General features: G+C 39.0%; 2 protein-coding genes across 2 annotated transcripts in view; both read left to right on the top strand.

Annotated features, from left to right (window-relative positions):
* Nucleotides 1-2,172: 2,172 nt before the first annotated feature.
* Nucleotides 2,173-8,383, top strand: tmem244 (transmembrane protein 244; the record flags this gene model as incomplete). The annotated part of the gene is made up of 6 exons (XM_079216280.1): nucleotides 2,173-2,265; nucleotides 6,324-6,409; nucleotides 6,524-6,600; nucleotides 7,136-7,261; nucleotides 7,695-7,739; nucleotides 8,286-8,383. The coding sequence occupies 6 exons, from the start codon at nucleotides 2,173-2,175 to the stop codon at nucleotides 8,381-8,383; spliced, it is 525 nt and encodes a 174-aa protein (XP_079072406.1).
* Nucleotides 8,384-12,513: 4,130 nt separating this feature from the next.
* The window catches only part of fkbp6 (FKBP prolyl isomerase 6), a gene marked incomplete at both ends in the record, with an annotated part of 4,201 nt that continues 2,353 nt past the window's right edge, over nucleotides 12,514-14,361 (top strand). Inside the window, 4 exons of the mRNA XM_079215722.1 lie at nucleotides 12,514-12,597; nucleotides 13,926-14,043; nucleotides 14,148-14,237; nucleotides 14,314-14,361. The exon at nucleotides 14,314-14,361 is cut by the window's right edge and continues 155 nt beyond it. Of these exons, the coding sequence (XP_079071848.1) occupies nucleotides 12,514-12,597; nucleotides 13,926-14,043; nucleotides 14,148-14,237; nucleotides 14,314-14,361 (340 nt within the window). The remainder of the gene's footprint in view (nucleotides 12,598-13,925; nucleotides 14,044-14,147; nucleotides 14,238-14,313) is intronic.

Below are 14,361 nucleotides of genomic sequence, written 5' to 3'. Positions count from 1 at the left end.
AAAGGATTTAGGTGAAAATGTGTCTTTTAAATTGTCAAGTTCAGATCACTTACCTGATGTTGAGGCTTTATGAACTTCACCTCAGACAAATTTGGACTCATAATACTGATAATAGGTTAACATTCACAAATGTACAGTTAAAGGAACAGTGTGCAGCATTTAGTGGGATCTGTTGGCAGAAATGGATTATAATATCAGGAAGTATGTTTTATTTAGTGTATAATCACCTGAAAATAAAAATCATTGTGTTTTCGTTCTCTTTGCATGAGTCGTTTATCTGCGGGGGTCTTCTTCATGGAGCTGGCTGCCATATTTCTACAGTGGCCCAAAACGGACAAACCAAACAATGGCTCTAGAAATGGCCATTAGCATTTCTGCGTCGGCCATCGCAGTTCCCCCACACGCTTGGCAAACGGGAGAAGTTTCAGTTGGTTGCAATATGTCACCTCACCACAGACACACCACAGACACACACACACACACACACAGAGACAAACACACACACACATACACACACAGGGGATGAGGTATGACGCTTACCTTGCACTACATCCCCCCTCCCACTCCCCTGCTCTCATCACTATGGCTACAATGATGCAGGTTACCGTGGCAGCCAAGTCAGCCTCTCACACAAAAGGTGCATGTGCATGTGCCTCCCCCCACACACACACACACACAGACATACGCAGGCTGTGACGCTGAAGAGTTGAATAGAGTTTCTTTTCGCTATTTCCGGAGGAAAATATGTTGAACTTTTGTCATTCCTCCATCACCACCTCTTTTCTTTCTCTTCTGTTTTTTCATGAGCAGATGATGGATGGACAGACTCTCCCTTCTCTCGTCTGATTTTATTTAAGATGTCAAATTTAAATAAAACATTGAGCAGACGGATTTCCGACTCCATTATCAGAAATCCATAGGAATGAATGGGCATCAGGAAGCCTTTTATCTGCTGCTATCAGAGCTGCATGTGGCTGTTATCGCCTCTCCTTCTTGAATCGCTTCTTCATGGAATATGTTCTCTCTCCGCCTGTGAAGCTATGCTACCACCTAGTGTTTGTAAGCGTGTCTCTCTTGAGGTTTTGTTGCAGATTTCTCTAAAGATGGACTTCCAGGATGAATCACAGATTAAAATGAACGTTAAAAAAAGTAACTTCAGGCAAGATTAATGTTTATGTATGTTGTCAGTGTTGATAACAGCAGCTTCGTCATTCTAAAGTCTCAAGTAATAATTATTAACATTCATAATTCATCTGGACATTCATTTTCCCAAACCCCAAATGTAACATTACATTTAAAAAAAGAATTGTCCAGCTGTCAGTCCAAAACCAAACATTATGCCGTTAACATCATATAAGATAAAGAACAGGAGCAGATCCTCATTGAAGAAGCTGGAAATGTTTTGCAAATTCTTTCTTGAAAAGGGACTCAAACAATCAGTTGATTATGAAAACAAATCTGTCAATTAACATATTCTTTTTCTACTTTTACTTTTACTAGTTTTTCTGGAGAGAGAAGAGGTGCAGTATGTGAAGGACGGAAAGAGTAAAATAAGACAATGGAAGAAGTGAAATATGGAAAAAGAGGAAAGAGAATGGTAGAAATGTATTTTTTTCTCTTTTTTTCTTTCTTTTCTTTCTTTTCTTTTCTTTCTTTTCTTCTTTTTATTTTGTTGTCTGTTTTATGCATATTTCATTTTATGTTTGTAAAGGTGGCTTCAAATAAGCTCTTCCTGCACTCTTCCTGCACTGTGCTATTCATTTATCTCTGTTATGTTTTTTATTTTTTTTATTTTATTGTTTGAGTTGTGCAAAAATAAAAAAAAATTATAAAAGAAACAGGAAGTAAAGGAATGGAAAAAACGGTACAAGCAGAATGACATAATGAGGGATGAGGAAGATACCCGAAGGTATGTACAATTCAAGAAATAATACAAATCATCCAAATATACATATGTGTCTGTAGCACTTCCTGAAGTATTTAGCCTCATAACCAACTCCCTTCTACAATAGTATGTTCACCATTATCCCTTATGGGATTTACTCTTAGTACTCTTCTTAGTAGTAATCCCATTTATTCTAATCCAATCCTCCCGCCTCCTCCTCCCCAACATGCTCTCTCACACAGAAACACATGCAGCCTACATTCTCTCATTTAGACCAGCAGCCATTCATGTTGTTGGACTACTGCTGTCGTTGTTTTGGATTCACACTCATAAAACGCCATGGACCCTTTTCCCTCAAGACTACACCCAGTGACACCTTGGTAAGGACGCTGCATGATGAGTTTGCTATAACAGATGGAATTAAGGAGGCAGAGTGTTTGCGCACAGCGAGGTGTTTACAACATGTCTCGAGCAAATTACTTGTGATCAAGTGTATTGCCTGTTTCCTTAAATTAAATTTGTATACAGTCATTTGAATTATGTAATCTTCAATACAGTCATAATCAACATTTAATTGAATAGTTTATAAGGTTTATGTCCTAATGTCTCAATTAGACTTTTGATTACCATTTACAAGTATACTTCAGAGTAATCAACCAAAATAATTTAATTTGAAGCATCACAGCTGGTTTTAGAGCAGGTTTTTTTATTTAAGTTGTCGAGTTTGGAGATGACAGACAAACCAGGCTAGTGAAGGTTCATGCTTTCTCTTAAGTATTGGCATGAGCTAAGCTACTTTACTGTCTCCAGACAAACCAACATCCTCACGGCTGTCTGAGCAAGGCGAGGGGCCACGTGGTTCAGGTGGGCCACAATACAATGAAATGTAGGTCAGTTTAAAACAGTGCATCCTTTATAATATTTATTTTTTATGGGATGGGATGAGAATTTTGTTCAATACTTTGAAATGCTGCTCCTGCCTTCTACTTCTCAGTGCTGCTCATTTTAGAATGACAATAAAGTAAAAACAATGTTTGCACAAACAAGGAATTGTACATATTGCATGACAATAACCACAGTTACTGTACAATACCAACTATTGTAAGGTTTGCAAAGTAAATGCAATCTTACTTTAAAAGTTACAAATATGTGCTTCACTGATGGAGAATGTAATTGTAAAGTCCTATTAGCGAGATAAGTAAGACCTCAGCATCCTCCACTGATGTCCAGATGGCGACAGAGCAGGGATGAGTGAAATAGTTTGATGATTACTGGAGGGACATGTAGTGTTAACTAGGGGTGGGGATATTGTATCGATACACCGAAGCCAAGTATCACTTTTTTTATTATTTCAATTATAAACTTTTTGGTACTCGAATAATAAAATCAATTGTTTTTTCAGTCCACTAGATGGTGCTGTGTTGTTTTCTGGTGAGGTCAGCAGAGGCCCAGGATCAGCGTGATGGTAGGAAGTTGGTCAAAACAAACATGGAGACATCCGAGAAAGAAATTTGAAATGCGCCGTCCGCGTTTAAATCAAACGTCTGCACTTCCTGTCATTTGTAGCGCCCCTGCTCGCAGAGCTGTTACACGAAACACGGGACAACATGCGTGACACTGCGCTGGTCAAAGACGTTAAAAAAAATATAAATCAAACTGACTACTGGTACTCTAGCGCTGGATTTCAGCCGTCATTCAGACGCACTTCCTCGCGTGAAATACTTCGAGCTGTGTGCGGCTACAGATAATATTTCCATGGTGAATGGCGGAAATGGCGGAAATGAAAACTGCATGCACAGAGATAAGCCCCGCCCCCTCTCCGGCACGTATAGCTCGAATGACGCGACCATGTAGACTGTAACGCAGACAGTCAGTTTGGCAGGTGCAACATTTATGATAGTGTTGGTCAGTTTGTCTACTTGATAATCACATTTAGCTGCAATAAAAATTATTGAAGTGAGATGAACAGACTGAAAACGTTATCTTCTTCGTTACAAATGTTGACAAAGTTTTCCTTTCGGGACATTTGCGTTGGAATAAAGGGAAAGGGACGGGTATTTAGCTTTTTAACTGTTTTAATGTTTTCTTAACTGTTTTAAATCCTCTTTTCTCTGCATTATGTTTTGATGATTTTAATGGTTTTATGTGAAGCACTTTGAATCGCCTTGTTGTTGAAATGTGCTATACAAATAAACTTGTCTTGTCTTGCCTTGCCTTGCCTTGCCTTGCCTTGCCTTGCCTTGCCTTGCCTTGCCTTGCCTTGCTGTATCTGTAGGAGTGAACCACCACTCAATCTGCACCACCCAACAAAGTCTACAGAAAAGAGGCATTTTGATCCATTATTCAGGACAACTGCATGACCCTGAGCTCCCACTAGCAGAGGCTGTGTGGTGCTAAAAGCACTGGAGAAACCATGATCCTCACTGCGGTATCTGCCTTGTCCAGGTGGGAATAGGCCCGACGCAGAAGGCAAACGATAGCATCATCCGCTAGGGGGTTCAGTGCTGGTCTAATGACGATGCCTTGCCAACGGATATTCTCTCATTGAAATGTTGAACGTTATTACCACTGAGAAGATTATTGGATTACTTGCCCTTGTGTTGTCTTGGGATCAAAATGACCCATCAACACACATACATATACACTCGTACACGGGTCATTTTGACCCCAAGACAACACAAGGGTAATTTATCAAGCAACAACAAGCTGTATGGGCACAGCTTGGTGCTTTGAGCTGAATGCTAACGTCAGCATGCTAACATTCTCCCAGTGACAATGTTAACATGCTGATATTTGTATTAGCAGGTGTGTTCACCAGCCTAGTTTAGCATCTTAGCATGCTAACATCTGTTAGCAGTAAATGCAACAACAAAAAATTGCAAGAAGTATGTTTTCTCTTCCAAATTGGTTGACATGCCATTGGTTTTGCAAGTATTTTGTCATAGGAGGACTAAAAGTATGACATGGAGGGTGTTTGTCAAATCAGCATTGCAGGGTTTTGAATGATTGCAGATTACTGTTTAGATAAGTGGATCGACCAGGAAAATGAATGTGGGGGAGTCCAGAAATGCAAAACCAATTGAAAGATCAAAGCAACAGGAGATCACCGAATTCAGGATTCACCCTCTGGGGACCATGAATGTCTGTGCAATATTTGGTGGCAATCCATTCAATGGTTTATGAGATGCATGTATTTCAGTCTGAACCAACACAGTGATGTTGCTAACTGATGTGCTGCTGTTCTTTGTTTTATAGCACGATAAATTGAGCTTTGGACTTTATTTGGACAATATAAGTCAATCGAATTGAAATTTACTTTTGACTTTTGGAAATTGTAATAGACATATTATATATAGGCATACACAATTTTCTGACATTTCATAGACTGAAAAATAAATTGTTTACAGATAATTTGTTTAACATGACGGATAGCCAGAGCCTTAATAGTCACTATGTATCACACAAAACAGATTTAGACATATTCCCTTTGATCAGAGAGTGTAGTGAACGTTATTATTCATCTTATTCATGTTCTTTATCACAGCTGATGTTTGACTTGGCGCAGCAGGAAAAGAACAGGTGTAACTAATGAGATTAATGATGATTACATTTCATTAACGCGTGCCAGTAAGCCAACCTGCAGGGCCCTGGCACCGGCACACCTGACTGGAACGCAGCCCATTATTAATGTAATCAGTTACATCTGTTTGACAAGCCGAAACGTCAGCTGTGAGGAAGAGGTCTTTTTTATCTCTCCTCTCTCTCCTCCGTGTCGTGTAACCCATTTCCTGTCAACGCTGCAGTTAATCGTCTATGAAAGAAGACTTTAGCAGGCAAGCAATGTCTGCCAGCGTTAGTTTGGTCATTAACGAAAAGACAAGATGGAGAAAAGAAACAGGATTTTTTTTGTTATCTTTGGGAGACACACAATAAATATCACTGTAAATATCTCCAAATGTAGAGCTGTCTAGTCCGATTAAAGTCACTGACACAACGGTTTATGTTTCTCTTAGTATTTATAGCCTTATTTTCTTTGTTATTATCTTGTTCATTTGAAGCAAAAACACCTAGATGGCCACGGAAGACATTTCAAAAGCCGAAACACATAGAATTTCATCCACTTATTTCAGTGATGGTAATCATTTATGTCATTTTAGTTTTTAGTTTCACTTTAGTGTTGTCATTTGTAAACAGTCAAAAATGTACTATGTGGATGCCGTGGCAGGAACATACACTATACTATACAGTAGATTAATTAATTAATTATTAAATATCAGTAACTGAAATTAGAGATAAGATGCTGTCTGTTCCACCCTCTCCATCAAAAAAAATATCTGCTGCTTTTGAAAACTGAGCAGTTTTCCTGAATTAAAATTAAAACCACGGATCATTATTAATAAATGTCTCTCCTTTTCTCTTAATCTCTCCGTCTCCTCAGGTTGTCCTGCAGAATTTGTTGATGTGCATGGTGTGCTTCTACTCTCTCTACTACATTGTGGTCAGTCTCTGCATCGGACTGCTCAGGTACACACACAACTACTGCGTCGGCCTCGACAGTTTGCTCCGAGATAAAGTTATTGTGAAAAATACAAATCAAAGTGGACATTTACTGTTTGTCGTCTTCTGCTATGTCTCTAGGGTTCATGAGATCAACAGCTTGTTGGCTCCATTTGACTACACGACTCAACCGTCATGGCAGAACCCCAAATACCTCGGTGAGTAGCGCTGATGGACGGTGGCTCAAGCAGTTTGATTTACTTAGATTTGTTTGAGTATTAAAATGTTATGCTACTTTACAGAGAATGAGGTTCCTGCTCATTCAATGTACGTTCCAATATTGAACAGCAGTCTGAAAGCCTCTAAGGTGTTTAAATTATTTACATGATGTTGAGAGCGTTGAATGCACAGCTGATCTCCTGGTTTATACTCCACAACTCTTCAGAGGCAACTATTGTACTTTTTTCTACTCTATATACATTTTAACGTTTTATTTACTAGTTTATTTACAGATTTAGATTTTACATACGAACCATGTGATCATCTTATAAAATATGAAGCACTGTTATAGATTCAAGCTTCACCTCCACCAGCAACAATATGGAAAAGCTGCTAACACATTAATTTATCAGTAAAAATAATCCAATAGAATAATCAGGATTATATTAATTTTTACTTGAAAATGTGGTACTTTCACAGAAGTAAAGAAGGATCTTCAAACTGGTGATTAGTTGTTTTCTCTCCTCCCTCCAGTTGGTGTAATTTCCACAGAAGTTACCTATATTTTGGGAGGGCTGGTATTTGCCTGGATTGTCGAGGAGTGGGTTTGGGATTATGCAATAACTGTCACACTGCTGCACATCGCAATGACTGTGGCAGGTAAACACACACACTCACACACAGAAAGAGAGTGGATCAATGGAACGGAAAAGCTGATAGGATTGGAGGCCTGATTATGTAACTGGGTATAGTGGTTTTGGATATGTATAGACACACACACACACACACACACACACACACGCACGCACGCACGCACACACACACACACACACACACACACACACACACACACACACACACACTATGCTTTTGTGTTTGAGAATTTAAAGAACCAACGTACATTTCTGACCAACATTTAAATAAAACAAACACTATACGCACTCAAAAGATTAGGACCTGAAGAAAAGCCCAAACATTCTTGCACCCTTGTCTCTACGCCTTTCACTTAAAGATATAGCGAAAAGTACATTTTTATGTTTTATGTACAGGTAGTTGTTTTTACATCAAATACACAGTTTTCATGTTTCTGCAGTGATGTCAGACTTCCCTTCTGCCGAGCACTGGTGGATAGCTCTGGGTAAGATTTATACTTTCTTCTTCTCACTATCCTCTATATCCTGAGCTGTCTCAGCCCTCTATTTCTCTCTGTCTCCTTTTTATCTGACCAAGATATTACTTTCGCCTTTTCCCAGACTCACAAAAACTCACTTCCCACTGCCGATGATGTTATTATCAGTATTGCCTTTTAAATGGAATTTTATCTTGAGGAAATCGAGTATCGTGATACACAATTACTGAATTGATAATAACAAGCACCTCACTACAGACTGTAAAATAAATCAAATTATTTTGTATTAAAGTTCGGAATTAAATAAGAAAATACTCAGACATTTTAATTTGTCAAGTATTTCATTCACACAAGAGTAAATGAATGCATGTTGTTAATTCATATAGACCAATATTGTGACACACATACTGTTATCGAGACATTACATGTGGTCAAATTGCCCAGCCCTACTTCTCACATCACGTTAGGTTCAGGCTTTTTAAGGGCAGCTGCTGGCCGCTAAAGCTTACTTGATTTGATCTCTTTTCCTTAATCATTAAATCCTTCTCTCTGCAGGTTCAGGCCTGGTGATGATGATATTTGGAGGACAGCTCATGGCCCATAAACTCTTCAGAAGCAACTTTGTCTATCCAGCTGAACTACAGAACTTCTAATGAACGCAATGATGAAAGCTTTTAATTGGTTTACTGGTTCATCTCAGGTCTGAATACACCCAATGGGTTCACTTTTTAAAGATTGTAGTGCTCGGTTCTTGTTAACATCGATGTGAGCAAGTATGTCTATCAAGAAAATACTGTATTATATAAAGCAACCACAAGTAACACTTAACACTCTTTATAAGATAACTTTGTTTTATTTAGCTAATAATCACATCCATCCTTGTACAAATGTCCCAACTTTGTCTATTTTCTAAAGCATATTCTGTACAGTTAAAATAATGTTTTTTATTGTTTCTTTACTAACTGAATACAAATAGAGGAGATGACACTCTGCACAGCTGCTAAATAAAATATGACCAAGTTGAAACAAATCCACTATCCAATGGTGAGTTAAGCCAGCAATGTTACTTTTGTAATGTTAGTGTTATATTTATATAGTATAAATACCAAGTTTATATAGTATAAAGTATAGTGTCATAGTCTGATAAAGACAATTATTATCTGTATTTTAATTCTGGTTGTATATATTAGTTAAAACTGGATTTATATTAAATACTATAAGCAAAATGTGGTTATAGTAATTAAATTAAGTAAAATTATTGTTTTGCTTGTTTGTGTCTGTATATATGTGAAACTAGAAGAGGCCTAAATGGCACTTGCTTAGATAACAAAGACAGACCCAAAAATCTTGGCTCTGAAACTAATAGATCAAAACAACAATTTCTCTCCCAAAGTCACGGAGAAGCGTCACGGACTTTGAGGGTCACTCCCGCAAAGTCCGTGAGGGTTTAGGGCTGTCCTTCCTGCCCTTTACCCACAATTCATAGCCATGTGAGATTAAACTTGCAGTTACCAATGGATGCATGGAGAGGTTAAAAAAAAGGTAAACAAAGAGGACAACACGTGGTGTTCAGTCTTGCATATTACATATAACACTACTCAGAAACATTAAGGCTTAAAGATGAACATACAAACACGTGAAATCAGAGGATATTTATGTATTATTCATCCAATATTTAATTTATTTATTGAAGTTATAAGAAATAGATTGTTTGAAATGACATCTCATTTTGTGAGCAAAAGAGCCTGGAAGACGTTCAAATTAGAGAGCAAAAGGATACCATATATTCTTGGGATATTTTTGCAGAAAGGTGCTGTCCCATTCGAATGTACACTTGGGCCCAATCTCAACTCCACTTTACGAACTCACAGACTTTGAGGCGCGCTTCCGCTAACTCCGTGAGGGTTTAGTTTTGTCCCACCGCCAAATCGTTGAGTGCTTGAGGGCTCTCTAGCAGAGATTTTGAGCCCTTTATGAACCCTTTCCGTAAGTCAGCATGAGATGCCAACTTTGCCCAAGATAATTACCCACAAATCATAGCAATTTGACGTTAAACACGCAGTTCCCAATGGAAGAATGAAGAAATTAACAAAAATAAACAAGGCATGTGGGTGTTCAGCCCGATAAATAACATTTACACGACAACATTAAGGATTAAATATGGAACATGAAAACACATGAAATCAAAGGAATGCAAGCAGACATATTTAGATATAATTGTTTTTACACAGATTTATTTATCAAACATTTTGTTTTTTTGAGGAAAGAGCCTGGAAGACGTTCAAATCAGAAAGTATTAAATAAATACCCACAATATACAATATTTTTGTATATAGTCATGGTCACATCATATGTTGCAGCAAAGTGCTGTCCCATTCATATTTACACCAGTTCGAGGCCTCACAGCCTCTCACACCCAACCATTAAATAGGTGACGTCATCAGTCCATGAAGGTTCAGGGTTTAAGGGGGGACATTGGGTGCATCCCAAGTCTCTAAATTGCATCCCCGTTTCCCTCACTTGCTTCTTTTCCTTGTGTCTTAGTCCCTCCCACCTGGAGAGACGCAAGGAAACCAAGCGAGGAGAGAGGACACGAGGAAATATGTTTTAAGAGACATGAGACATCCTTTCTTCTTAGGCGTCACGTGAAGCGATGTCTGTTACTGATGACTGCGGCCGACTGACATTAACAGCTGAGGAGTTTGTGTCTGTAAACAGACATTTTGACCCCTTTATCAACCCTTTCCGTAAGTCAGCATTAGATGCCGACATTGCCTGAGGGAATTACCCACAATTCATAGCAATGTGACGTTAAACACGCAGTTCTCAATGGAATCATGGAGACGTAAAAAAAAAAAAGTAAACAAAGAGACACGTGTGTGGTGTTTGTTATAATTGTATGTTGTACATTTATGTTCATATATGTTTGGTGGATGTTCATGGGAAATTGTACATGTGGGGACTTAGGACCCAGAGGGGATTAATGGGGAAAGCACAACCTGGGCAGGGGGTCTGTATCAGGCAGACTGTATGAGGTCTGGAGAAATAAAGAGTTACAATTAAGAAGCAGTTGTACTCACATCTTGTGTATATATAAAACACGACAACGTGGGCGTTTAGCCCGATAAAATACCTTTACATAACAACATTACGGATTAAAGTGTTCATCAGTTATGTGATTGGACGCTGAAGCTAAACGGACTGATCGCTGGAGTTTCATACCAGAGACGATCACAGATTAAACTTAAGCTATATTTGTTTTCTGATTTATCATCTAGTTAAAACATGGTTCACAAAATGTATCGCCCTTTAATGCGTACTAATTATTGGATGCCTGGTGTAGCGTCTGGAAGAATTTAGTCAAACAACTTCTCTCGTTCTCTGAATTTATTTTACTTGATCACAAGTAGAGTAACAAATGCTGCAATCGCGATAGCAGGGAGTCGTCCAGTCAACACGCAGGTTGACCGTCCAAAACACCCCGAACAGCCGGACGTTCGGCTCTTTAATACACGGTTTTCCGTCATGAAGATCTAATATTTCTATTGGCTCTAACTTGCTTAAGAGGAGGAGAATCATGTTCTCATCTTTTCTCACAAGGCTGGAACGTGCAACGACCAGTCTGCTTCTCTAATGTCAATATACTAAAAAACAGGTGTGAGTGTTGTGGTGCAAAGCGTAGAACCTTGAGGAACAGACAACCGGACTGTTCTTACAGAAACTTTTCACAGAAAGTATTTGTTAAACTGACCTCGCACAACCTAAACTCTAATAGACATAAGAATAATGAAATGCAGAATATCTACAGAATATAACGATTTATATTATCACCATTCAGTCACGCTCCAATAAAGCACATCTTAAATACTTCAGTGTTGCGTCGTGCAGACGACAAACAACCCGGTTCATGATTTTACTTTATTATCAAGGTTGGAATAGAAATGAACGAAGGAATATGAAAGTGAAACCAAGGTAATTTTTCACAGAGAGTACAACGCTATTAAACTTGTTTAATAGCGTTGTCTTTGTTCAGTTTCAAACATGCTAAATTAAATACGTAATCCCACTAACAATGTGTGTCATATGTGTGTCTCATATCCCTTTTTGTTGTTCTGGTTTATATGCAGATTATAATCTCATCATAAAAATATGCAGACAACAGTTTATGAAACACCACACGACTCGTGCTGACTTGGTAGTATTTTATTGTAATGTGACAAAATAGTTGATAAAAAAGATGAGAATCAGAAACATGACTCAGACCCAAGAGCTCGTCCAGTTTAACTTTTTCATTAAAGCTTCTGTAACTGAAGTAAAATAAAAGAATGAGGGCTGAAGCTGCAGTTCAACACCAGAGAGAATATCAAATAAGTCAGTTTGATCACTTTACAGCAGTCACTTTAAATGTTGCCGCCGCAAGGAATTGTGGGTCGGCATTATCTCCTTTCCTTTCGTAAGGGGAGTTCTAGTGGTTCATAAACTAAAGGAGCTAAATTAAGAAGCATTGAAGCTCCTTTCCTTTGCGTTTAGAGAATTCGACCGGCATTTATCATGGCAGTCACTTAAGTACTTCCGGGTCATTTCACTCAGTTAGGAAGGTTCCTAACAAAAAAGGACTATTCGACCGCAGCCTTTGACTGCAGCCTCATGTCTCTTAAAACATATTTCCTCGTGTCTTCTCTCCTCGCTGGGTTTCCTTGCGTCTCTCCACGCATCCCTGGTGGGAGGGACCGCAAGGAAAGACGCAAATGAGGGAAACGCGGATGAAATTTAGAGACTTGGGATGCACCCAATGAGGACTGGGCCGCACCCTCCGGACCACATGCGGCCCACAGTTAAGGTCCGTCCCCCTCGCGAGCTGCAGCCAGTAACGTCACTCGGTGACGGAGTGACCGCCAAACCGAAGTAAAGCTACTCGTGCTCTCAATTAACCACCTGGTTAACTTCGGTAAAAAACAAAAACAATTATAATAAACCTCTCCGAACAGTAAACGTAACTAACCCACCGACTCAATGGCAAACGGGTTAATATCCAGTATCCGGCGGTTAGTAAGCCCCGAGGATCGGCTAACGAGGAGCGCGCCGGTAAGCTAGCTGAGCTCGGTGACGTCAGACGTCTGAAGGCCACGTTACTGCAACAGTGACGTTACTAATAAGTTTAGATATGATTATTAGCCTGTATTTTTTAAAATCTGTCTCAGTTCATGACTGATTTTAGGTGTATATGGAGTGTTATCGTCATACCAGCATGTGACTTTAGTTTAAGTCAGATACTTTAACTTTATATTCTCACAATTGATTGATGTCAGTAGTTAAAAAATATTGATTCACTGTTAACAGGTGTTGGATATATGAAGTAGTTTAAAGTGTCCAAGTGATATATGAAAGTAAGAGTCTGCTGTAAGCCTATTAATATAGGTACAAGTGTGTCTTGTGACAAAAACAATCAACAAAAGGCACTTTTCTCATCACTATCTTTGCAACTACTAATGTGTCTTTGTTTCAAAAGCCTCTCAGTAGAATGAAAACCAAAAAGGAAACTGTACCTACACTGCGCTTGCATTCTTGTGCTTTAATATTAAGACTAGACACATGTCCTCTGGATACCGTGGAGGTGGTGGGGGACAGGAGGATGATGACTAAGATCTCGTCCATGTTAAGCCACGCCTCCCACCCCATGCAAGACACTCTGGCAGCGCTGCACATCTCCTTCAGTCACCGGCTGATTCATTGCCAGTGTCTGAGGGAGAGGTACCGAAAGTGCTTTCTCCCTGCTGCTGTTAGGCTGCACAACACACTGAGCTCTCAGTAAAGAATGAACACTTAATCACTTTTGGACACTTTATTTATTCACTGTGGACACTTTAATTGTACTCAGCTGGTGCAATATAAATACGTTCAAGTACTTTTTTATATATATATATATATATATATATATATATATATACTCTTATTCCGTCTGTATATTTAATTGGAAATTGATACTGTATTCTTCTTACTGTTTTACTACTGTTTATTGTTATTTTATTTATATTACTTTTTTACTATGTGTCTCTATTGTATGTAAGGCTGCTGTAATCCTGCAATTTCCCGCACTGAGGGACTAATAAAGGATTATCTTATCTTATCCCAATAACTTAAGGACTGCAATGTCCTTATGTCCATATTTCAAGTTTTTTTTCGTGGTCTTTGTAGAGTCCGTTCGATCAACTTCGCCAGCAGATGAATGATGTCCTGGGAGATGGAGGGATCCTGAAAGAGGTGGTCCAATCTGGAGAGGGCCCTCCTGTACCTGAAAATGCTTCAGTATTGAGTATTTACGAGAGCAATTTTGTTCCAAAAACTCCTGACTCCTCCTATAGTTTACCAAATAATTTTGACCTGCCATAACCGCTCCTCAATCCTCTTCTTCCACAGTCCATTACTCGGGTTTCCTGGAATATTCTGACCGGCCTTTTGAAACCACCACGCACCTCAAGTACCCACGGATGATGAAGTTAGGGAGAGGTCAGTAATTATTTGTGCTGGTTCAATAAAAGTTTCCTCCTTGATACCCCAGCTTTTTAAATGATCATTCACACAGATGTGACGCTGGCCGGACTGGAGATGGGTCTGCTGACCATGCGAAAAG

Source organism: Taurulus bubalis (genome assembly GCF_910589615.1).
Source record: "Taurulus bubalis genome assembly, chromosome: 3".
Lineage (NCBI taxonomy): Eukaryota > Metazoa > Chordata > Actinopteri > Perciformes > Cottidae > Taurulus > Taurulus bubalis.
Note: the sequence above shows the minus strand (reverse complement) of the source record. Positions and strands in the feature narration are given on the sequence as shown.